This window comes from Pogona vitticeps, chromosome 4 (assembly GCF_051106095.1).
Source record: "Pogona vitticeps strain Pit_001003342236 chromosome 4, PviZW2.1, whole genome shotgun sequence".
Lineage (NCBI taxonomy): Eukaryota > Metazoa > Chordata > Lepidosauria > Squamata > Agamidae > Pogona > Pogona vitticeps.
The window spans coordinates 115604079-115624298 of record NC_135786.1 but is presented as its reverse complement, the minus strand read 5'-3'; the positions used below and the strand labels follow the sequence as shown (position 1 = coordinate 115624298).

Here is a 20220-nt window from a genome sequence, read left to right as displayed (position 1 = left end):
CCGACTCTACCCACTGGAATAGGGACTAGTTACAACCAGCATGCAGCCTCTGACACGGTACTCCCAATGGAATGTGACTCAACACATTATTGTGAATAAATACAGCAAAATTTGGAGGTATTGGTGGTATACCTACATCTGTTAATACATGGCTGCTGTCAGCAAGAGTCACATGCTTCTCCATCCTCTTGCTCACTATCAAATGAGGCACATTAAAGATCTGAGGTAGGTGAGAAGTGTCAGATGCGTACCCTTGGCTATAGCCAGTGTTGCTGTTGCTTTGTAGGCATACCTTTCGGCCATTGCTGCCATTGTTTTCGGCCTTTTAGTACTATTCTGCAAGTGCACAATTCCACTAGTCTGAAAAACAAGCCCCCTTTTGTAGAATTATGGCTTTTGTTTGCATCTTGGTGGGGCAGGTATGAGGCCATGGATAATGCAGTATCCATATGGTAACAACTGTTATACTAGCAGGCGTGATGCTCTGGTACTTCTGAACTGTTTGTTTTGCTTTTTTTTTAAAAAAAAAACACCCTCATTTCTCAATTCTATTTGCAATTTTAGTACCCACTGTTTCAGTTTCTGTTCTCTGGTTTCTGTCTCAATAATATAAACAACTGTGCCTTGCACTGCTTAGTTGCCTTTTGGATTTTCTGCTTCAAGTACTTAAAAGTCTTGGGCCAGCCTTCCTCCCTAGGGCCACTCTGGCTAGAGTAATTTGAAAAACAGCTCCATGGATCCTGCTGCTATTTGTGAGGAGTCTGTCCTCCATAGTAAACTTTGCTTTACATGCACCATGTACAACCTTGATTTTGCATCACACTGCTGAATGAAGTGAAGACTAGAGATTGTGTGTGTTTAGAATAGTTCAGAAGAACATATTAGAATAAACTATTCCCATATGGACTGCATCCAATGTGATCTCTTCCTATCAATACCTGAGAAAAATGAAATTGCATATCACACACAAAGGAGAAAAAAACAAACAGGCAAGATGTCATTGGAAAACAAAGCTTGTAATGAAAAAGATTAATAAACCAATCACTTTGTTCCTTTTAAAAAACACAAACCACATTAACTTTTTAAATACAACCATCTAGGAACTATGAAACAGTACCACATTGTGCATTTTAAACCTACTTATCGAGAAAGTCAATTCCACACTTCAGAAAAGTCTTATATCCATGGGGGAGGTTAAAGGAAGGAGGGGGAGAAGAAGAAGCAGCTAATAGCACAATCACGGAAAACATCATCATGAGTCCAAGCAAGCAGCAAGTCTTTGTCCTCACCTTTTCCACTAAGCCAGAAGAAGAGTGGAGAAGGAGATAGAGAAAGGAAGAAAGTAAAGAGAAAAGCACCCACAAGAGGACTAAATCACATTCCATAGTTACTTTTGACACCTACAGCTCAGGGCTTCATAGTATATAATCATCATTTAGACCAACACACTGGAAAGGTGGAAAGGAATGGGAATGAGGAAGAGGTTAATGAAAACAGGGCAAAAGTGTGAATGAAAAGGCAAGTTCATTGCTACCTCCAGTCTTCAGCTACACAGTATGTAGCTGAAAAACTAAACAGATTGGAGGGAATTTATAGTCCAGAGTGGCAAAAGGGCTCATCTACTTGTACAAATATAAGATTATTTATTGTAGTTGGCAGACCAGTGCCCATCGGTAACAATAAAAGTAGCCAGCTTTTGCGCAGTGGCATTAGTTTGCCAGTGAGAAACGATACCTTAAATGTTTTTAAAAATAATTATCTTATGAAATTTCTAATCATAAGCAATGTATTTAGGAATTTGTATTTAGGAATTCCTATTGTTGTGTAGTTTTATTAATTTATTGCAGTTTAATTACCAACTCCACAGCTCCCTTTAACCTGCAACTACTGTAGTAGTGCAAAAGAAGGAAAAGGGGGGGGCCTTCAAAACATCAAGAACAAAAAGTCTTGGGAGCAGGGTTTACAAAAGCACACATCCTCTACTAAGAATCAGCAATTTTCTTAGCACACTGGTTGCTTTATCATTTTTAAGTGTTGTCAAAATGGGCACAACTATCTTGCCTCAGAATGTGTGACATCTCTTTGGACCCAGCACATTGGTGCATTGAGTTGTAATGTATAAAGCAGTGTAAAGATGTCAGGAAAAGATACTGACATCATGAAAACCATCTTTCCTGTCCTATCCCAAAGAAATCATCTTCCCCTTTTTCATAACCAGCTGAACAAAGAACTTCAATAATCATGTAAGGCAAGGATTATTTTTCCCCAGCAAGGCTTCCAAGAAAGTTAGTTTATTGCCCTGATATGGTTGCCTGATTGAGCCCAGTGCCTCTAAGGTTGCGTGCTCAAAGATGATAAGCCTGCTTTACCTGGGCTGATAAAAACCTAGATGAACTGCACTGAAATCTAGGAATTCATTTCAGGGACAGTATACATCCAGCAACTAAAATAACAGAAGATGGCTAAAATCTAGAATTCAACTCATGTATTCAAGAAATCCCCGATGGAAAATATTTGCATACTTCATTGCTCCTAGGGAAGAAGAGCACTGTCACACCAAGTAGCTACATGGTGTTATTTTGAGAAGGTGAACTCTCTGTCTCACTGCTGGTGCATGGCAGGAAAGAACTGTGAGGCTCATCGGTATTATTTTCATGGAAGTGAAAATTCATGTGAGCATAAAACAGCAAAGCACAATTGGATTAAAACAAAATAATTTGTATCTTTAGGAGAAGCTTGGGAAAATATAAATGACTTTCATATTTTTCAGAGAACCCAGCTGCCAAGAAGTAGTGTGCACTTCATTTGATTCTGGGATGTGATCTATGAACATAGCTTACAAAGGATGCTAAGTGCTGGACTTCAGGTACCCCACATGAACACACCCAACATGTCTTGGCAGCAGTACATGTCAGAAGAGCAATAATAATGGACCAATTCTCTTTCAAGAAAGTGTGCATCTGATGACTGTCTTCTCAATGAGGAACTTCTGTCTCCAAGGGATACATTGTCCTTAGGAATGGTTTGCAAGGGAGTGATCTAGACAAATATCTAGACTGGTTTTCTATTTCTGTTTCCAACAGATATGGTCACAAGTCATCCCTGTTCCTATAGACCACCATCTATTTAACCCTTCCTGAAGACAGGCTTAAAATTTCAGAAACCAGAAACCTTCTGCTTATCCGATAGTCAAAAACATAGGCTTGTTTTCTATTTCTATTTCCAACTGATATGGTCACAAGTCATCCCTGTTCCTATAAACCAGGAGTCTCCAAACTACAGCCTGCAGGCCACATATGGCCCGCCTTGCCATTTAATCTGGCCTGTTCCCTTAACCCTGTGTGTGCAGGGGGGGCTGGGCATCTCTGTTTTGGGTGCATCTGTGCAGGGGCTGCCAGGCAGGCACATGGGGTGTGCTTGCATGCACGTTCCTGTTCCTTTGGCCTTCTAAGATCTTGGAAGTATCCAATGTGGCCCTCAAGGTAAAAAGTTTGGAGACCCCTGCCATAGAACACAATGCATTTAGCTCTTCCTAAATACAGGCTTAAAATTTCAGAAACTAGAAAGCTTCTGTTTGTCTGATAGTCAAAAACATGAGCAGGACCCTAAAATATATACCAAAAGGAAATAAGAAAACAATACAATGCGAAGTGTGAAAAGATTGGTCAAACATTTCTTTGCTCTATGCTCTGAATGAAGTTTGATTTCAGAGACTATGAAGATTATTATTGCCCTCCATCATCTGACAACCATTATAGATTAAGGACAAGAAACAGCAGCATTCCTTTGGACTAAGACAAAATGAGCTTTCTTCCTTTTGCCCAAAGACAAGCAGGTGGGAGGGGGAAGGTTAATTTCAAAAATAAAAAACAAAGCAGTGAGCAGGTTCTGTATATCTTTACACAAGATACACTATAAATTCTGTGGCTGGGGTCAAATTCTACCACACTGCTTTCATTTCTAATATAGCTGAAAGAGGTTTCAGAGACAACTTGTTTCCCATGTAACCCACAAATATTTCTTTTGTCCTTCCGTTATCTCAGGTGAAACAGATTCTAGAAATTAAAAACATAAAACTTATTTATTGGAGTTGGAAAGGGATGAATGTATACCAAATGCAATAATTCTTTCAAGCCACCACTGCTACTGAAAAAAGTAACATGTCTGTCTCCACTTTAGGACAATGGAATCAATGTTCTGGCTGTCCAAATATCCCACATTCCAGTCTGTACTATGCTTTGCCGTTTGAGGTATTCAGGAAACATTGGACAAAATCCTCTAGGCAAATAGCTTAACTTGCCACAGGTTAAGAAGTTACCATAGACTTTCTCAGTTGCAACTGATAATGTCTATTGTGATTTCTTAATTTGGGGGCAATTTGTCTCTAAAAGTTACACCATTAGTGCTATGCTAGCATAACTAAATAAGAAGATTTGGATCACTGCCTGTTAGTGTTATTAAGGAAAGTGACCACTACAGGATAATCCCCCATTGCACAGTGACTATGCATTAAAAGAACAACTTGGAAGAAGAATTTGAAGATTCATATTTTAAAGAGATTTCAGAAATATGACTGGCTCATATCTAAACATATGGAACAGGAATTCAACAATCTTATCCACAAGATTAGAATATTTGAGATTCAAGCTGCAACAGATGAATCTCAAAATTGGTGAGAAATGCAAGTCCCTATGTAGCATTAAGAGAAATAAGTTCTTCAACACTGAAATACTGATTTTCAAGCATCCATGTTAGAATGGAAGTCTGGAAGTTAAATTGTGGCAATTGGACTTATCTTTTACTAGGTTAAAATGTTTCACTACTCATCCAAGTAGCTTCTTCTGTCTTGGATGAGTAGTGGAATGTTTCAACCTAATAAAGAAGTCCAGTTGCCATGACTCAAGTTCCCAATAACCTCACCTGGATGACTGAGAATCTTCACAGATTAGAATGGAAGATTACACCAGTGAACTCACTGAGAAAGCTGCATACCAAGGTTTCTGTGGCTTTATAATAATATCTCCTCTGACTGTGATCTTGAATTCTGAAAACTTCATTAATGCTGGAAAGTGAAAATTACTCCTATATTTTGTAATCAAAAGTAAAAAATGTGCAGCCCACAAGAGTTGATCAAGTTCCCTAGACTAACTCATTCTTTCAAATGAACTGGCTATATTAAGCCAGATATAGTAGTGTTGGTAGAATGAAGGAGACTTTGTTATTTGTGACACGTTCTTCCGTCACTATAAAACTGGCTACAGTAATCAGGATTTTCTGCTTTGTAGTGCTTTAGGAACATGTCTGACCACAGGCGGCAAAACACAAAGAACTCTGTATGCATCAAAGGCCAGCAGTACACTTGTGTATCATTTTTGAGTCTGTTTATAACCATCAGGTATATAAAGCCCGTAGCCTTTTCCTTGATTCAATCTGAGAAAAATGGCTGCTGAGATTTTCCAGTGACTTGTTGCCCCTTCTGTTCTGTTCACATTAGCCAAAATCTGTTCATTAATGTAGTAAATCACAATAAAGTAGGTCCATTGAATCAGTGGGGATTTATTGAATGAATTCCTCCATAGGTTCCACTCTTTCAAATAGGCTTACTCTAGTTGTGACTTCCTACACTAAAGTAAGTCACATCTAGAGTGGGCCCATTTGATTCAATGGAACTTATGGAGGAGTTCACTCAACAAATCCCAACTGATTCAATAGACAGTGTGATTTACAATGCTAAGCAATAGGCTTTTAGCCACTGTCAAATTCCTCTGTCAAGTCCCTTCTGCACAAATGCAGTAAGTATTTCCAGTACATATTCTAAGATGGAAGAGGACATGATTCATTCAAACCAACAACCTAGGCACAGGTTAATTCTTTTGTCTTATTGACAAGCAGAAGTAGTCACCATTATTCTCAGTAATAGCCAGTGACTTTCAGTTACCAACCAGCATGCTGTCTGAAAAATTCACTGTTTGATTTAATACAAAAACTGCTGACCTGTCAAAAAGGGTATCTTAATTGTACTTTACTTCTTATTTTATCTGAGCAAAAATGCATGACTAGATTAGAGGCTAATGGTCCCAAATATGTGGGTATGATTCTGTATCAAGCTACTTCCTTCTGGAGCAGCCTGATGCTAGAATGTCAAGTGGCTCTTAAAGAACAAGAAACACTAAAAATGCATAACTCCACATTCTCTATCACAGCCTTAGCCTTCCATCATACTAAAATTTGGAGTTAAGTGTATTTATTTACTAGCAGTTATCTTGACAAGCTAAAGCACAATAAAAGTGATTGTGATCCCAGGATTCAATCAATGACTCTCCAAACAGCCATAGGGCCCTGACATAACTGTGACTAAGTTTTATACTCAGTTGTTTTCTTCTGTAGGTCTCTACTTCCTATGGGCTACAGACATGTTATGCACACTATTTTAAAAAGCCACAGTTGTTATATAAAACAGGTGTTATGAAATGAATTGGGAAGGTATGTGAGGAATAAATACTTGAACAGGAATAAGATTAGGAATTAAGGAAAAAAATGAAGAGGTTAAAGGAGGAATCCTCTTTGCTTAAAAGTATGCCTATGATTTAGAAACCAGAGACAATTCCAATGAACTAGAAAGAGGGTGCTTCCTGAAACAGTTTAAAGACACAACACAGTCCTTGCTGTGGAGTCTTGGATTAGAGACAGAGCTAAAGAAACTTGAAGTAGCTTTTTCCACTATACGGTGTTGACCTTATACACAAACACACTGTGTAACAGAGCACAAATAAGATTTCATTTGCTAACATTAAGCACAAATTGCTTGGCGTACACAACACAGGCTTGCAACAACAACAAGTGGATATGGTCATCTTAGACATCCATGCTGCTCTATCCTACGGGCTCTGGAGGCTGATACGAATATTTTTAAAGGAATAATGAAGCTGGACATTTTAAAAAGAATTTCCTAAGTTCTACAGCCATTTACCCTTAGTCCAATTAGCAGTGCCACTCATAATGCTTGTAAAAGGCAGACCGAGCACTAAGCTGGGAAATTGGGATTTGGGGTAGATAGATTCGAAAAGGAAAGGAAAACATAAAAGCTAACCTGAGGATGTTCTTGGCCAGTGATTGTCAGACAAGTCTTTGCCAAAGTATGGCCGTTTTTTTTTTAAATTAAAAAAAATTAAAGAGCCCTTTCTGTTGCAATACCAACTTCCCCAGTCTTTGGAGACTACACAGCCTCTTGCTTACCCGAGTGACAAGCTCTTGCATATCTGCTCTACCCCCATATAAACTGATGAATGCATCATCTTATATCCCACAAAAGGCAAATAGTTCATTGCTCAAATTCTCTATTATTTAGCTGAAGTGAATAGAATGGTGCTGGAGCTCCCTATTTAAAAATGGGATGATGTCCTACTCAGCTAATTAAAAGCAAATCAATTCTTAACCTTCAAGCTAAGGCTTTTTTGCATGGCTGTCTGAAGGACTGCACAGGATTGGTTTAAATTAATCTTCCTTTATCAAAAATCTGAAGATTATTTGTACTATTTCTTCACAGCCACATACACTCATAGATGATCTGGCTAGGAAAGATGCCCAGGTTTCTGAGGAACCAGAAACAGCAGCAAGTAAAACCCACTAGAGAACCTTTGGTTTAAAACAAAATCAAACAGAAGGGGGAAAAATCCAGATAAAACTGGTGCAAGTTCTCTCATCAAAGAGGTATTTTTAAAGGGCTTAACCTTGCAGCAAGAGAGATGCAGGATCTACATCCCCTTCCCCCCCACCACTTGCCTTATTTTTAGAGAGTTACCAACTTCATTGCACAGGACTGAAAACAATTCTCATATGGTTGTTAACTATCATAAATAATGTCAAAATTATGTGCAACAAATACATCATATTTCCAAAAGAATTCTAAGAAAGTTACATCAAATTAAAAAGTAGCTTCGTGAATGAAGGTACTGCTCTTAAGTGCACTTTCCCGGCAAGTGCAGCCAGTGCCTTGGCGCTGGATATGAAGAAAAACACCAAAAACCAGAGCGCAAGCCAGAGTTAAAAACATAGGTCCAGTTTCAACCAGTCAAAACTGGACTGAGCAGAGACAGAGTAAGTTCTCATTAGTGTCCCATGAGGGAATTCTGATGATGCTTCTTCATCCAGATCATATGTCCTGTTGAGATTGTAAACAATCTTTAAGACATTTCCTTCCTTAAGTGTCCCTCTGATTGGCAAAACGAAGTTACATTTTCATTTTAAAAAACAAGAAATCAAATTAAAAACAAGAAAGGAAAAGAAAAAAGAAAACACAGTGAGCTTGTTGGAGTCCATAGGATCCGGTCCGGAAGAGCTCAGAAAGCGTGTTCAGATTTTTCTCCTGTTTTTAGCTGGAACAATACCAGAGGTTGATTGGGAGTAGAAGAGGGGAAGGTAGTAAAGCAAGAGAACACGAGGGATGTGGAACTTCTTTCTGCGAGCATTTCATGTATTTGCTTCGTCATCTGTGTCTTCTATTAACACCTTGGTATCACGAGACTTGGACCTGGGAAAACATACAATTAAAAATTGCTGAAGAGAAGTATGTTGAATTACAAAAGCAGAACCCAAGCAGCCTTATATACAGTGGTGCCCCGCAAGACGATTGCCTCGCAGGACGAAGCATTCGCTGGACGATTGAGTCCAGTGAGGGTTTTTGTGCTTCACAAGACGATTTTTACTATGGCCCTGTTTCGCAGAACGAAGCCCCCCCCCCACTTCTGAAAGTGGTACTAGGTGTGTGCGTGCTCTTCTCCACTCCAGCTCCTCCCCCTCCCCGCCTCACAGCTGATCGGCGCTGGTCTTAGAAGCTTCCCCAGGCTTGCCCAGCAGGTAAACAAGCAGTGGAAATGCACTAGGGAAGCCTCTGAAACCTGTGCTTTGCTGGGGTGCGGGTAGCTGGGTGTGTGGCAGGGGCAGGCCCGCCACTCCCCCGTGGCAAAGCGCAGCTTTCAGTCCATCTTCTCCGCTCCAGCCCCTCCCCCTCCCCGCCTCATAGCTGATAGGCGCTGGTCTTAGAAGCTTCCCCAGGCTTGCCCAGCAGGTAAACAGGCAGTGGAAATGCACTGGGGATGCTTTGAAACCTGCGCTTTACCGGGGTGTGGGGGTGTGGCAGGGGCAGGCCCGCCACCCCCTGCCACCCCCCTCACCCCCCCGCAGCAAAGCGCCCCTTTCAGAAGCCTCCTGGGGCTTGTTCAGCAGTGAAAATGCACCTCTGAAAGCCACGCTTTGCCGTGGGGGCGCGCGCGGGGGATGGCAGGCCTGCTCCTGCCACAGCCCCACCCCGGCAAAGCGCAGGTTTCAAAACGTCCCCAGTGCATTTCCACTGCCTGTTTACCTGCTGGGCAAGCCTGGGGAAGCTTCTAAGACCAGCACCGATCAGCTGTGAGGCGGGGAGGGGGAGGGGCTGGAGCGGAGAAGATGGTCTGAATAGGCTTTTCTTGCTTTGCGATGATCGGTGGGAACCGATTCTTTGCAAAACGAGGATTTTCCTACAGCCGATTGGCGGTTTCAAAATGGCCACCGGGTAAATAAAATGGCTCCCTGCTCTTTTCTGGGATGGATTCCTCGCTTTACAGGCACTGAAAATGGCCGCCCTATGGAGGATCTTCGCTGAACGGTGAATTTCCAGCCCATTGGAACGCATTGAAGGGGTTTCAATGCGTTTCAATGGGCTTTTTATTTTCGCATTACGACGTTTTTGTTCTACAGCAATTTGGCTGGAATGAATTAACGTCGTAATGAGAGGCACCACTGTACTAATCTTTATGACACCGAACCAGTATTGCATGCTGTGCTCCCTTTGCTGGGGAACTGCTAATATGACAATAACATGCAGTATATACTAGTATTCAAACCAGGGTATACACAGATCAGTGAAGTCCCTATAAAAAAGCAAAATGATTAATTTATCCAATAGTTTTTCTCTTACATTAATATAATAAACTAATTCCACTTTTCCAACATCCTGTATGCCCTAATTATGAAACTATGTACAACTGGAAATCATGGCTTACAACATTTCCTCTTTTTTAGAAGATAGCTCTCAGAATCTCCCATCAAGTAATGTCTAATTAGAATGTAACTTTCACACACCGTAAGCCCTGACTGCATAAAGAATGCATTTGCTCTTCTACAAGCCTTAGGTGAGCCGAGTGTCAGAATATGCATGGCATCAACTGGCTCATAAAGCCAGCTTTGTCTTCCAGGTACAATATTAGGACATTTGTCTAAATGAAAATTGGGGAGGGCAGAGATGAGCCCTTTGTTCTACAGAGCAACAAATACATACTGTGAACCAAGACGTGGTCTATGCAAGGACACACTCTGGCTACGCTTCCAGGCCCGGTTCTTCTGGCGATTTCGGACACCATCTTCCTGGTCCATCATCTGTTCAAGCAGGGTCTGATCATCTGCATTCAGTGGAGCCACCGAGATATCCCGGACAGCACGAAACTCACCACAGTTGTTCAGGTGCTCATTCTCCAGTCGGAAGAAATTCCACACAAACCGCCTGAAAAACAAAACACAATAATAAGCTAAAAGTATATTGCAGTTGTAAAAGTTTCCTTGCAGCTGCTAAAATCTATGAGCAAAGAAACCTGAAATAAGGCCACTAGTACAGTGGTCCCCCAACCTTGGGTTCCCAGATGTTCTTCTACTGCAATTCCCAGAAATCTTCGCCACTAACTATCCTGGCAAGGGCTTCTGCGAGCTGCAGTCTAAAAATGTCTAGGGACCCAAGGTTTGGAACCACTACACTAGTGAACTAAAAATTTTTCTTTGCTGCAAAGGGTAGTGACAAAGAAAAAAAATTGTATACAAATAGTATCAGGGATGCTTCTGTGTAGTAATATTTTAGCTCAATGATCAATAAAATTATGTGGTTTTCCTACATAACTTCAGCATAACTTCTTAATATCAGCTACAATGTCATATGATGACCAAAGCGCTAAATTCAGATACAGTTCTTTGCTGAAACCATAAAACTTAACTACAAGTCCCGGTCAAGTCTATCTTTTCTCATCTTCAGTGACCACACAAGATCACTGTAAGAACAAAATAAACCCTATTTATAGTGTTGGGAACTCACAAGCAAAAAAAGGAAATTGAGATGTCAGAGTACCAATTATCAGCAGACAAGGCTGGGTATGATCTCCATATGCCAAACCAAAGTTCAGAGACTACAATTAAGTCATGTACTGCGATTTTCCACAAACTGATTTTAACAAATTTTGTTGACTGCAGAGCAGCATACATTTTACTAGCTTTCTGAATGTTCTGACATACTATGCAAAACTGGGCATGAAAGGTAGGAGCATTGGAGGAATCATTGTGTATCAATGGCCATGAACCAAAGAAAGGGATAGAGAATAACAGTAAATATAACTATTTCCTGTCTTCTGTATGACTGCATTCCCCTGATCACTGACTGCCTCCTGTGGCTGAGCCAGCTATATTAATGATTAAAAATAACTTTCTCTAAACCCCTGTGATAACAAGATATGCCATTATAATTTATCTTTCTTTGCTCATGGCAGAAGCACCACAATATAATTAAGAATTATATCAGACAAATTTCACAATACTGGGCAACATCAAGAACATTTGTAGCTTCTAACATTGTCTTCTATAGCAGTGGTCCCCAACCTTTTTGACACTGTAGATTGGTTGGGGGAGGATGGGGTCCATGTGAAGGGAAGGCAGGATACCTCCTATGCTCGTGCGCCTACAGGTGGGGCACACTCGCTCACATGGGCATATGCACAAAGGGGCACTTGCACACATATGTGTGCATGAGCAAAGAGGTGGGGATCTCGGGGGGGCACGCATGCACGAAGGCTCTGTGGGAGGAGTGCATGTGGGGGGGGGAGAGATCTGTCTCCGCAGCCCAGGCCATGGACCAGCACTGGGCCATGGACCGGGGGCTGGAGACCCCTATTCTATAGTACATAAATACTGACAGATGTTCTGAAAATAGTTTTCCTGCATTTTAATGTGGAAAAAGTTGGATGAGATGGTTGTTAAAGAGCAGATGTGCAATTGATGCAAATGATTTGAATCTTTCACTATAAGCTGCTACCTCTCTCTGTATGTTACTGGGTGCAATGCCTGCTGGGTAACTTATTTTACATATGGACTGGCATTAGGCATCTAGCAATGCTTCTACAGCTTTCACATCTGCCTGTTTAGCATGGGCTGAATTACATCATACCGGGCTGTTGTATCCACTTGTAGACTTGCATAGAGTCAAAGTAGTAGTTCTTAGTGTTTGTAGTCATGTGCTGCAACTGGTTCTTGGTAGCTTTCAAAGAATATTGTTCCCTGAACAAACCTTTTGCTTTGTATTTTGATATTGGCCTAAATCTTGTTGCTTAGTATAGTAATATGCACTGGAGAAGGCCCATTGTACCAATGGGATTTGGACAGTCAACTCCTCTGTAAGTTCCATTGATACAAACAGCTATATTCTAACTGCGACTCACTTTAACATAAGTCATAGTTAGAGCAGGCTCATTTGGATCAATGGAATTCATGGAGGAGCTGACTTCTGAAATCCCAGTTGATTCAATGGGTCTGCCCTACTGCGATTTATTAAGGATTAAGTCAACAGAATTTTGGCCATTAACTTATAACTGAAAGACAAGAGTCAGGGAGCCTGTAGCAAAGATATACAAGAAAACTACTTCTGTCCATTTGAAGTTATATATTGCTTATCATCATTTGCAAAGAAGTCTGCAAAACCCCGTCACTACTTATTTAACCAACACATCTTACCGGAAAACCTCAAGTGGAGCAAACACAGTAGAAATGATGTCTCCTGCATAAGGATGGATTTCCATAGCAGTGAGAGAGATCTGTATAGTCCATGCAAATCGCAGAATCACATCCTCAACAATGGCACAATAATAATAGGCCTGAAGAAACAGACAGATGTAGTCATAATAATACAGAGCTAGAATACCAATCCAGATCAAGGTCCAAATAAATATGCAGAGCAAAAGAGCCAGCTAATTCTTGGATATGCTTTTTCTGTATACACAACAGAATTTCTCTGTCACAGTCAGACAGAGTTTCTCTGCTGACAGAATAGTAATCTGCCTTCCCTATCTCATTAAGTGAGATGAAATTCTAACAGCTGGCTGAATATCACATGACAGAGCATGCTTCATTTCTTGTAATTCCAGAGCTGACATGCTTCTTGCCTTTACGGTGGTTGCCTTCTCCATAATTTCTTACCAGAGAGCTAAAGAATTTTAAATTCATAGCATAAAACACTTGCACCATGTAATAGTAGAAAGACTTAAAAGCTTAATTCAGGGAAAGAAAAAACACCAAGGTGCTCCTGGACAAGTTAGAGAATAGGGATTAAACCTGTGGTGAACATGATTACCCTCCTCCAAAGCCATTTTCAGAGAGACAGCCATGTTACTCTGTTTTAGCAAAAATAAAAATACAGTAAAAGCATTTAAGATTAACCATTTCTTTTCAGAGTGAGTTCTTATACATGAAATATTTTTCTTCAGCGATACAGAGCACAATATCTGGACTACAGGTTTGTATATAATATATGTGTGTTGAGAACGGTGAGGATGAGATAAAAGAAGATGGACATGATTTAAATTTCTACGACCTGGGTTTTAGAATTTTTTTCAGGTAGAGTAGATTGTGTTGTGGTCAGAATTTTGCTAAAAACAAGTATTTGGTTATATTTGGTTGAGAAATCCAGCTTGTTAAAATATATATAGTGTACTAAAAAGCTCTGATCTCTGTTTAATCCTCTAGATGTGTGCTGGAATTTATGAATGTAACTCAACTTCAGTTATTTCCTTCTCAAATCTTCCCTTCTGATTTATTTTTTAGTATAATAGCCACTTTAAGATCAGTAACAGAGTCTCCTGGGAAACATTCTAACACTGGCAAAATCAGAACTACTGGAAACTCTAGCAGAGCCAGAGACTGGGAATTCAATTCCCCCCATCTGTGCCTCCTTGACAGAGGCTGGGCTCAATGATCCATAAGGTCCCTTTTAGCTCTGCAGTTCTAAGATTATTAATATTTCGGTGTGTGGCTATTTGTGATGTTAGATTTGTGTCCATTTAATCTCTTGGGTAGAGACAGTCCTGCTTTATTCTATGTAGAATGCAAAGGAGTATTGTTGGCAGCTGATTACATATATCACTTTGTTGTTGTTGTTTAGTCGTTAAGTCATTTCCGACTCTTCGTGACACCATAGACCAGAGCACACCAGGCCCTCCTGTCTTCTACTGCCTCCCGGAGTTGGGTCAAATTCATGTTGGTAGCTTCAATGACACTGTCCAACCATCTCATCCTCTGTCATCCCCTTCTCCTCTTGCCCCCACACTTTCCCAACATCAGGGTCTTTTCCAGGGAGTCTTCTCTTCTCATGAGATGGCCAAATTATTGGAGCCTCAGCTTCAGGATCTGTCCTTCCAGTGAGCACTTAGGGTTGATTTCCTTCAGAATTGATAGGTTTGATCTCCTTGCAGTCCAGAAGACTCTCAAGAGTCCCCTCCAGCACCACAATTCAAAAGCATCAATTCTTCGGCGGTCAGTCTTCTTTATGGTCCAGCTCTCACTTCCATACATCGCTACTGGAAAAACATAGCTTTGACTACATGGACCTTTGTCGACATAGCTTTGACTACATGGACCTATGGTCTCTGCTTTTTAAGATGCTGTCTAGCTTTGTCATCGATTTCCTTCCAAGAAACAGGGGTCTTTGAATTTCGTGGCTGCTCATCATCTGCAGTGATCAGGGAGCCCAAAACAGTAAAATCCATCACTGCCTCCATATCTTCCCCTTCTATTTGCCAGGAGGTGATGGGACCAGTGGTCATGATCTTGGTGTTTTTATGTTGAGTTTCAGACCATTTTTTGCACTCTCCTGTTTCACCCTCATTAAAAGGTTCTTTAATTCCTCCTCACTTTCTGCCATCAATATATCACTTTAGTAGTAAACAATTTATATCACATTAGAAGTAAACAACTAAATAAGCTCCTGATGTTGTGGATGATGCTTGTGGGACTTGTAATGGTACTGCCACAGGAGATGTGGGGACAGAGGTGACATCTTGATTTGTAGCAGAATGTTGTTCCTATCTATCTATGAATGTTGTTTTGCCTGTTAAATGCTAGTAGCTGTTTTCATTTGGGAGGGTTGTCTGTAAGTGATATTAGGGTGGCCATCCAACGGCTCTGAAGATTTAGGTATGAAATCTGGGTGTTCCCCTGGATTCAGTTCTAAGAACTGAGGCAGAAGTTTCTGTGTATCAGCTATGCCCATTCCTGGAAGTGGCTGATGGGCACCTCAGTTACATCCCATCTGGAGTACTATAACACACTCTGGGTGAAGTTACCTCTATCTGGCTCAAAAAGCTGCAGCCAGACTACTGACTGAGACTATGGAAAGATAGCACCCAAATCATTTCTTGTTAGCTTTATCAGCTATATATCTGCATCTGGGCACAATTCAAAGTGCTGGTTATTATGTGGAAAGCTATACATGTCTTTGACCCAGATGATCTGAATGACCAAGTTTTGCCATAGGAGCCTGCCTTGGTCCTAAGATGTTTGGCAGAACCCTCTCAGTCCCACCAATCTTGTTTGATTGGGATACAAGAAAATATCTTCTTGAAGGCTGCTTCTAGATTGGGGAACTCACTATGAAGGGAGGTTAGGCAGGCCTCCACCCTTTTATCCTTCTGCTAAGAAACAAAGACCTTTTTATTAAGGCAGGATGTTGAGAAATGAACTATTAACAGCGTAGTGCTCTACCCTTTTTTTTAAAAAAGAGCTTTCATAAAACATTTTTAGCTTAACAGTGGTTCCACACTATATTTTTAATTGTTGTTTTGCATTACAAGTTTCTGTATGTTGTATTTCTACCTATTTTAATATTAGGGTGAACCACCTGAGTCCCAGTCTGTGCTAAAAGGCCAAATAGAAGCCAAATAAATAAATAAATAAATAAATAAATAAATAAATAAATAAATAAATAAATAAATAAATAAATAAATAAATAAATAAATAAACAAACAAATAAATAAACAAATAAATAAATAAATAAATAAACAGGCAGTTACTAAGATATTTGTTTATATTTTTCACTCATTCAGTAGCAATACAGAGTATCCCTAGAAGGAGCTGGAATTTTTAACATGTATACATTACTGAAACAGTGACGTCTACATTGGCTTGGGCATGTCATGAGAATGGCTGATGGTCGAATTCCAAAAGATCCTGTATGGAGAATTAGTGCAGGGAAATCACCCCAGAGGGAGACCACAGCTGTGATACAAGGATATCTGTAAGTGGGATCTGAACGCCTTAGGAATGGACCTCAACAGATGGGAAACCTTGACATCTGAGCATCCGGCCTGGAGGCAGGCAGTGCAGCATGGCCTCTCCCATTTTGAAGAGACACTTGTCCAGCAGGCCAAGGCAAAGAGGCAGTTCTGAAACCAGCAAAATCAGGGAGCTCGACAGGGGACAGATTGTATTTGTCTTCAGTGTGGAAGGGATTGTCACTCTTGAATTGGCCTTCTCAGCCACACTAGACTCTGTTCTATGTCCTTTATTCAGAGTGTGTTATCATAGTCTATCGAAACTGAAGGATGCCTAAACCTAAGTAGCAATACACTGGCTGAAATTTAGTAGTAAGTCAAAACTAGAGTAGAGCTACTGAATCAATGGAACTTAAGGAGTAATTGATTCACCAAAGCCTGATGATGTGGACAGGACCCTTGGAGAGGTGAAGGCTACCACTTGTCTCCTGGACCCTTGCCCTTCCTGGCTTACAAAAGCTACCAAAGAGGAATTGGATGAATGGGTCCAAGTGGTAGTGAATGCCTCATTGCAGCAGGGTAGCATCCCGGCATGCTTTAAGAAGGAAGTACAGTGGACCCTCTACTTATGGAATTAATCCATATTGGAACGGTGGCTGGAGGTCGAAAAGTCTGTAGGTCAAGGCTCTATTGACCTACAATGCATTGAAAACCGATTAATCCGTAACTGGCCGTTTTTGTTCCCTTTTGTTTTTTTCCCTGGTCTGTAGGTCAATTCTCCGGCTGCAAGTCGAACCTACATTTTGCGACCAGAGAAATCTGTAACTCGAAAAGTCTGTAAGTGGAGCCATCTGTAAGTCAAGGGTCCACTGTAATAAGGCCATTATTGAAAAAGCTTTCCTTGGACCCCACAGTACTGGATACTTAATGGCCAGTCTCTAATATCCCATTCCTGGAGAAGGTGCTGGAGTGGGTTGTGGTTTCTCAGCTCCAGGGATTCCTGGATGAGATGGATTATCTAGATCCATTTCAATCTGTCTTCAGGTCTGGTTATGGGACAAAGACTGCTTTGGTCACCTTGATGGACAACCTATGCTGGGAACCTGATAGGGGGAGTCTGTCGGTTCTGCCGGATCTCTCTGGTTTTTGATACCATCAACTATTGCATCCTTCTGGGCTGTCTCTCTGGGATGGGATTTGGAGGGACTATTTACAGTGACTCTGGTCCTTCCTGGAAGGGGCAACCCAGAGGGTAGTGCTGGAGGAGTCCTATTCAACACCCTGGCCATTGGTCTGTGTTGTTCTCCCAGGAAGCTGTTTTGTCCCCTATGCTATTTAATAACTACATGAAACCACTGGGAGAGATTGTCCTGAGTTTTGAGGTTTGGTGTCACCAGTAGGCTGATAACACCCAACTCTATATCTCCTTTCCATCTAAATCCAAGGAAGCTGTTTCAGTTCTAAATCAGTGCCTAGTGTCAGTATGAGGGCAAATAAACTGAAACTTTATCTAGACAAAGAAGTGCTCCTGGCCAGTCAAAAAGCAATCAAGGAACAGCGTTGCAGCCTGTGCTGGATGAGGTTACACTCCCTCTGAAAACACAGACGTGCAACTTGGGGGTTCTCCTGGATTCATCTCTGGATGGCCAGGTTTTGGCGGTGGCCAGGCGTGCCTTTCACAGTTAAAACTAGTGAATCAGACGCCTGTTTCTTGAGAGATCTGATCTGGCCACAGTGACATGTTTTAGTTACATCTCAATTGGATTACTGTAACATTCTCTATTTCTCTTTGGGCAGGCTTTCTCTTAATAACTGGTAGTCTGAGAGGGATTTTTAAATGGATTGTCATGCTCTGTTGCTTTAAATGTGTTTTAGTGTTGGTTTTGCTACTGCTTTTAATGTAATACTTATTTAATTCTTTTTAATATTTGCATACCTACTGTTTTTCAGCTTTTTAAATATTTATTTATTTAATTTATATTCCACCCATCTAGACTGAAGTCTACTCTGGGTGGCTTTTTAATGATGTAAGCTGCCTTGGGTTCTTTTTAAGGAAAAAGGTTGGATGATTGACTGACTGACTGACTGACTGACTGACTGACTGACTGACTGACTGACTGACTGACTGACTGACTGACTGACAGACAGAGTGTAACCTACTACTGTATTTCAGCCATCAGTTGCAAGAAATACAGGAAACCTGCACTGAAAGAGTAAGGCTGGATTCTGGAATCCCACTGTCTTGAAAGTTTTGCCTGCTGCATAAAAGCTTCTGCATGTTACATTTCACTTCATTGTTGTATCAAGCAGTAACTACTTACTAGGTGCTACATATCCTTCTCTCAATTGATGGGTCAGAGAACCTCAGTGCATCACCTGCTGGTGGTTTTTGTTTCATACCACACAGAGAGGCATGTGTATGAGTGACAGAGAGAGAGGGAGAAGGAGGGATGGGGAGAAAGAGAGATGAGGATGTTGCAGTGCAGAAAGGAAAATACCAGCAGATCTCTCAACTGCCCCATTCTTTAGTGTTCTCACAACATAAAGGATAATTATTATTGACCCTCTTTTAACTTATCTAGTCAAAGCATGCCTGTTTGAAATAGTTCAGTTTCAGTGGTCCAGACTCCTCTCCCCCAAAGCATTTTTAAATATACAGGTACATCTTTACAAAACCCATGTGCTTATACACACTTTTTGAGGGTAGACAATCTCTTCTCGCAGGAAAGTATTTTCTCCAGCATTTTTGTCGAAGAGACCCCAGTCCATTTTCAAATCCCAGATAAGGGTGTAGCAGGAGCTGATGAAGTAGAAGACGATCCACAGATAAAAGAACACTGGTGTGTCACCATGTTTTTGCACTACAATAAAGAGGAACAGAAATGTTAACTAACAGTGAGTAAACTATAACCTAGTTTTTATTATTATTATTATTATTATTATTATTATTATTATTATTATTATTATTATTATTATTATTATTATTATTATTATTATTATCAATAATAATAATAATAATAATAATAATAATAATAATAATAATAATAATAATAATAATAATAATAATAATAATAATCCTCTGGTCACATAACAAAAAAGAAAAAAGTAATAATTACCTATAAATACAATTATCCTTTCAATAATTTTCTTATCTATAGTATACTAATAATATTTAAACATTTATATATGTTCTACTTCTAACCGCACAGTTATTCAAACTAACCAGAATTTCAACCCATTTTCCAATTGATCTCCTGCACCACAGGCCAACAAGGGATTCCATATTTCCATAAATTTATCTTGTTTTATTTCACCCCTATAGAGTTTAATGTGATAGGTCAGTTTTTCCACCAGAGCCAGTCTCCATATTCTATTTTGAAACATTTACAAGAACAAGTCCTGAGCGTCCTTCCAGTGTTGGGCAATTTCATTATGGGCTCCTCCTAATATTATTGCAATTAGTTCTTTATTCATAATGTTTTCGTTCCCTCATAAATAAAAAAAAGTAGCAAAGTTTCATTTGAGATTTTTTTTTTGTTGTTATACTTTCCAATCAGTTAATTACCTCAAACCAGAAAATTTCCACTCTTGGGCATATTAACCACATATCTTCCAAAGTTCTTTTATTCCTGCACTTCCTCCAAAACATGTCCGATATTGCTTTATTTATTCGATTTAATTTTACGGGGTATAAGTGCCATCTGTGCACTACTTTTAACACTGTTTCTTTAGCTTGAGATGAAACTGATTTGCAAGTTTGAGAGGTCCATATTCTTTTCCATGTGTTTTCTAATATTTCAGTTTTCAAGTTTGTCTCCCTAACTATCTTGGATCCCATATTGTCTCCAAGTTGCTTATCTATAATACTTTTATAAATTACTGAAATTAA

At 40.2% G+C, this 20220-nt stretch overlaps 1 protein-coding gene across 1 annotated transcript in view; it reads right to left on the bottom strand.

The window, feature by feature from the left end:
- Positions 1-997: 997 nt before the first annotated feature.
- The window catches only part of XPR1 (xenotropic and polytropic retrovirus receptor 1), a 178317-nt gene continuing 159094 nt past the window's right edge, over positions 998-20220 (bottom strand). Inside the window, exons 12-15 of the mRNA XM_020789740.3 lie at positions 19026-19192; positions 12802-12941; positions 10316-10537; positions 998-8530 (exon numbers count right to left, since the gene is read on the bottom strand). Coding sequence (XP_020645399.1) covers positions 8470-8530; positions 10316-10537; positions 12802-12941; positions 19026-19192 — 590 coding nt within the window. The 3' untranslated portion in view covers positions 998-8469. The remainder of the gene's footprint in view (positions 8531-10315; positions 10538-12801; positions 12942-19025; positions 19193-20220) is intronic.